At 30.3% G+C, this 4,527-nt stretch overlaps 1 protein-coding gene across 1 annotated transcript; it reads left to right on the top strand.

Annotated features, from left to right (window-relative positions):
- Positions 1 to 769: 769 nt before the first annotated feature.
- LOC120359355 (glutamic acid-rich protein-like) lies at positions 770 to 2,658 on the top strand. The gene is made up of 2 exons (XM_039456499.1): positions 770 to 1,384; positions 2,439 to 2,658. Exons 1-2 carry the CDS (start codon positions 770 to 772, stop codon positions 2,478 to 2,480), a joined length of 657 nt encoding a protein of 218 aa, XP_039312433.1. The 3' UTR covers positions 2,481 to 2,658.
- The last annotated feature ends 1,869 nt before the right edge of the window (positions 2,659 to 4,527 follow it).

Genomic DNA, 4,527 nt, shown 5'->3' with positions numbered 1-4,527 from the left:
TGCTCATTGGAATGTAGATTGAGGTTTCTTCATTTACGGACCTATTTCGTTTATTGATAATATTTACAATACAATTATTGACTCGTAACATTGGCAGCACATTAATATTTCTTTTATAACCAATATTCGCTTTAGATTTGGAAATCTTGACCAATAATGCGCTTCCAATATAAGTGCAATATTGTACCATTGTTAACTCGTAACATTGGCAGCACATTACCGTTTCTTTAAAAAACAATATTCGCTTTTGATTGGCAAATATTGGCCAATGCACTTCTAATGTAAGTGCAATATTGTACAATTATTGACTCGTAATATTGGCAGTACATTATCGTTTCTTCAATAAACAATATTCGCTTTACATTGGCAAATCTTGGCCAATGCACCTCCAATGTAAGAGCAATATTATAAAATTGTTGACTTGTAATATTGGCAGTACATTACTATTTCTTTAATAAACAATATTCGCTTTACATTGGCAAATCTTGGCCAATGCACCTCCAATGTAAGAGCAATATTGTAAAATTGTTGACTCGTAATATTGGCAAAACATTGTCATTTCTTTAATAAACAATATTCGCTTTACATTGGCAAATCTTGGCCAATGCATCTCCAATGTAAATGCAATATTGTTTATTAATTGGTGAGCAATATTACAAGTACATGTGCAATTGATTCTATGACCAATATTGGCTCTTTATTGGGAAATATTGGCCAATGTACTCCCAACATAACCAATGTTTCGCCAATGTTAACCAATGTAAAGCCAATGTACTGTGCTACTAGGGTATTTGTTGGCTATTGTGAAGATTCCAAAGGCTACCGATTATTTGATATAGAAGATAAAGGAAAGATTATCAAAGCAAGAGATGTTGTTTTCTTGGAAAATAAATTTTCAATAGAAGAAAGAAGCGAAGCAGATAATAATTTAAATTCTTATATTTATTTGAGTAATGAAGATAAAGAAGTTCTTTCTTCTGAAGAAGACATACAACAAAATGATATTAGATCAGAAAGAAGATCTGAAGAAGATGAAGAAGAATTTCAAAGTTTAACAGATCAAGAACAACAAGATGCTGAAGAAGACAATAGAGAAACAGAGAATAGACATCAAGATCATAAAGATCAAGATCAAGAGGATCAAGATAATGATAAAAATCAAGATCGAGAGGTTCAAGATAATGTAGGAGAAGACATTAGAGAAACAGAGAGAAGATATCCTAAAAGAAATAGAAGTAGCAAGAAGTTTTCCGATTATTTCCTGTTTCAAGCAACCTGTGAGCCAATTGATCCTAAGAATCTTACTGAAGTTTTGAAGCGAGATGACCATGATAAATGGAAAGAAGCAATGAGAGCAGAACTTCATTCAATGGCGAAAAATAAGGTTTGGACTTTGGTAGATCCTCCAGAGAATCAAAAAATAGTTAAAAATAAGTGGGTATTTCGTACTAAAAGAAATACAATGGGTGAAATAGTCAAATATAAAGCTCGTTTAGTAGCTAAAGGTTTTACCCAAGAATACGGTGTAGATTACTATGAAACTTTCTCGCCAGTAGTAAGACATTCAAGTATAAGATTATTAATTGCACTTTCAGCTGAATTAAATTTAAATATAGATCATTTGGATGTCGATACTGCTTTTCTAAATGGTGAATTATCAGAAAAAATCTATATGTATCAGCCAGAAGGTTTCATAGATTCAAATAATAAAGAAAAAGTATGTTTATTGAAAAGAGCGATCTATGGTCTCAAACAATCTTCCAGAGTCTGGAACAAAAAGGTTGAAAATGTTTTGGAAAAATTAGGTTTCAAAAAATCAAATTATGAAGCCTGTATATACTTTAAAGTTTTAGACAAATCTATTATAATTATTGCATTATATGTGGATGATTTTTTGATTTTCTCTAATGATGAGAAAGATTGTTTAAAACTTAAAGATCAATTAATGAAGTGTTTTAAAATTAAAGATTTAGGAAAAGCTAAACGATGTTTAGGTTTAAATATACATAAAGATAATTTCATGAATACAATTAGTATCAATCAAAAAGATTTTATTCAGGAATTACTTGTTAGATTTAATTTAACTGTAGCGAAAGATGTTGTTACTCCTATGGAAGTTGGTTCTAAGTTAAATTATAATGAAAAAGAAAATATTGATGTACCCTACCAACAATTAATTGGAGCTTTAATGTTTTTAGCAGTTAATACTAGACCTGATATTGCTTTTGTAACTAGCTATTTAAGTCAATTCAATTTAAATCATGATGCCCAGCATTGGAAAGCTGCAAAAAGAATTCTAAGATATTTAAAAGGGACAATCGATTATTCTTTAACTTATCAAAAAACTAATTCTTTGAATGTGGTTGGTTTCTGTGATGCAGACTGGGCAAATGATTTAAATGATCGAAAGTCTTATACTGGTTTTGTATTTATTCTAGGAAATGGTGCAATATCTTGGGAGGCTCGAAAACAGCGTTTAGTGGCATTATCGAGTACAGAAGCAGAATATATTGCTCTTTCCGAGTCTGCCAAGGAAGCTATACATTTAAAAGGCTTGTTAAATGAATTAATTAGTTATGATGAGAAAATTATCTTATGTAATGATAATCAGAGTGCACAAAAGTTGGCATGTAATCCTGTGTTTCATAACAAGACAAAACAAATTGAAATCAGATATCATTTTGTCAGACAAACTGTTGACAGAAATTTAATTACACTTAAAGATGTTTCAACTGACAAGATGATAGCTGATATATTTACTAAGCCTTTAAATGGTCAAAAGCATAAATTTTGTACAAAAGGACTAGGTTTAAAAAGGATTTAAACTTTAATAACTGAAATTGTTTATATTCACTAGATTAAGGGGGGTGTTAGAATTAATAATTTAATCTAGTAAGTATAAAAGAGTGTTGGTTCTGTATGAAATAAGCTAACGATACATGTTCAATATGATTTCAATATCGTTGCTATGTATTACATATGTGTCACTTGTCTTATGTCTGTCATAAAGATCGTGCGTGTTCTGTATACGTTCTTTTATATGCTCTATAGTGTAATTCGTTAATAAAATAAATCAAGAATTACAACAGTCAAAGTTCGAAATTTTTGAGAAAAACTTTTTTTGCGAATTTCTCCAATATTTCTGTGTTCTGATAGCCCCTAGAAGAGTTCTATTTTTTATCATGATGAATCTAATAGCTAAAGTGAAAAACGAAAGACTTATATCAGTCAAAGTTTAAAATTTTTGAGTAAAATTTTTTTGCGAATTTCTCCAGTATCTCTGTGTTCTGATAACCCCTAGAAGATTTCTAACTTTTATCATGATTGAATCGAATCGCTAAAGTGAAAAACGAAAGAGTTATATCAGTCAAAGTTCGAAATATTTGAGTAAAATTTTTTTTGCGAATTACTCCAATATTCCTGTGTTCTGATAGCCCCTAGAAGAGTTCTAACTTTTATCATGATGAATCGAATCGCTAAAGTGAACAACGAAAGACTTACAGCAGTCAAAGTTCGAAAACGTTGAGTAAAATTTTTTTTGGATTTTTTCCAATATCTCTGTGTTCTGATAAACCCCAGAAGAGTTCTAACTTTTATCATGATTGATCGAATCGCTAAAGTGAAAAACAAAAAAATTATATCAGTCAAAGTTCGAAAGCTTTGAGTAAAATTTTTTTTGCGAATTTCTCCAATATTTCTGTGTTCTGATAGCCCCTAGAAGAGTTCTAACTTTTATCATGATGAATCGAATCGCTAAAGTGAAAAACGAAAGACTTATATCAGTCAAAGTTCGAAATATTTGAGTAAAATTTTTTTTGCTAATTTCTCCAATATTTCTGTGTTCTGATAGCCCTAGAAGATGTTCTAACTTTTATCATGATGAATCGAATCGCTAAAGTGAAAAACGAAAGACTTATATCAGTCAAAGTTTAAAATTTTTGAGTAAAATTTTTTTTGCGAATTTCTCCAATATTTCTGTGTTCTGATAGCCCCTAGAAGATTTCTAACTTTTATCATGATTGATCGAATCGCTAAAGTGAAAAACATAAGAGTTATATCAGTCAAAGTTCGAAATATTTGAGTAAAATTTTTTTTGCGAATTACTCCAATATTCCTGTGTTCTGATAGCCCCTAGAAGAGTTCTAACTTTTATCATGATGAATCGAATCGCTAAAGTGAAAAACGAAAGACTTATATCAGTCAAAGTTCGAAAACTTTGAGTAAAATTTTTTTTGCGAATTTATCCAATATTTCTGTGTTCTGATAGCCCACAGAAGAGTTCTAACTTTTATCATGATTGATCGAATCGCTAAAGTGAAGAACATAAGAGTTATATCAGTCAAAGTTCGAAATATTTGAGTAAAATTTTTTTTGCGAATTACTCCAATATTCCTGTGTTCTGATAGCCCCTAGAAGAGTTCTAACTTTTATCATGATGAATCGAATCGCTAAAGTGAAAAACGAAAGGCTTATATCAGTCAAAGTTCGAAAGTTTTGAGTAAAATTTTTTTGCGAATTTCTCCAATA

This window comes from Solenopsis invicta, chromosome 13 (assembly GCF_016802725.1).
Source record: "Solenopsis invicta isolate M01_SB chromosome 13, UNIL_Sinv_3.0, whole genome shotgun sequence".
Classification (NCBI taxonomy): Eukaryota; Metazoa; Arthropoda; class Insecta; order Hymenoptera; family Formicidae; genus Solenopsis; species Solenopsis invicta.
The sequence above is the reverse complement of the archived record's forward strand: the minus strand, read 5'-3'. Positions and strand labels throughout refer to the sequence as shown.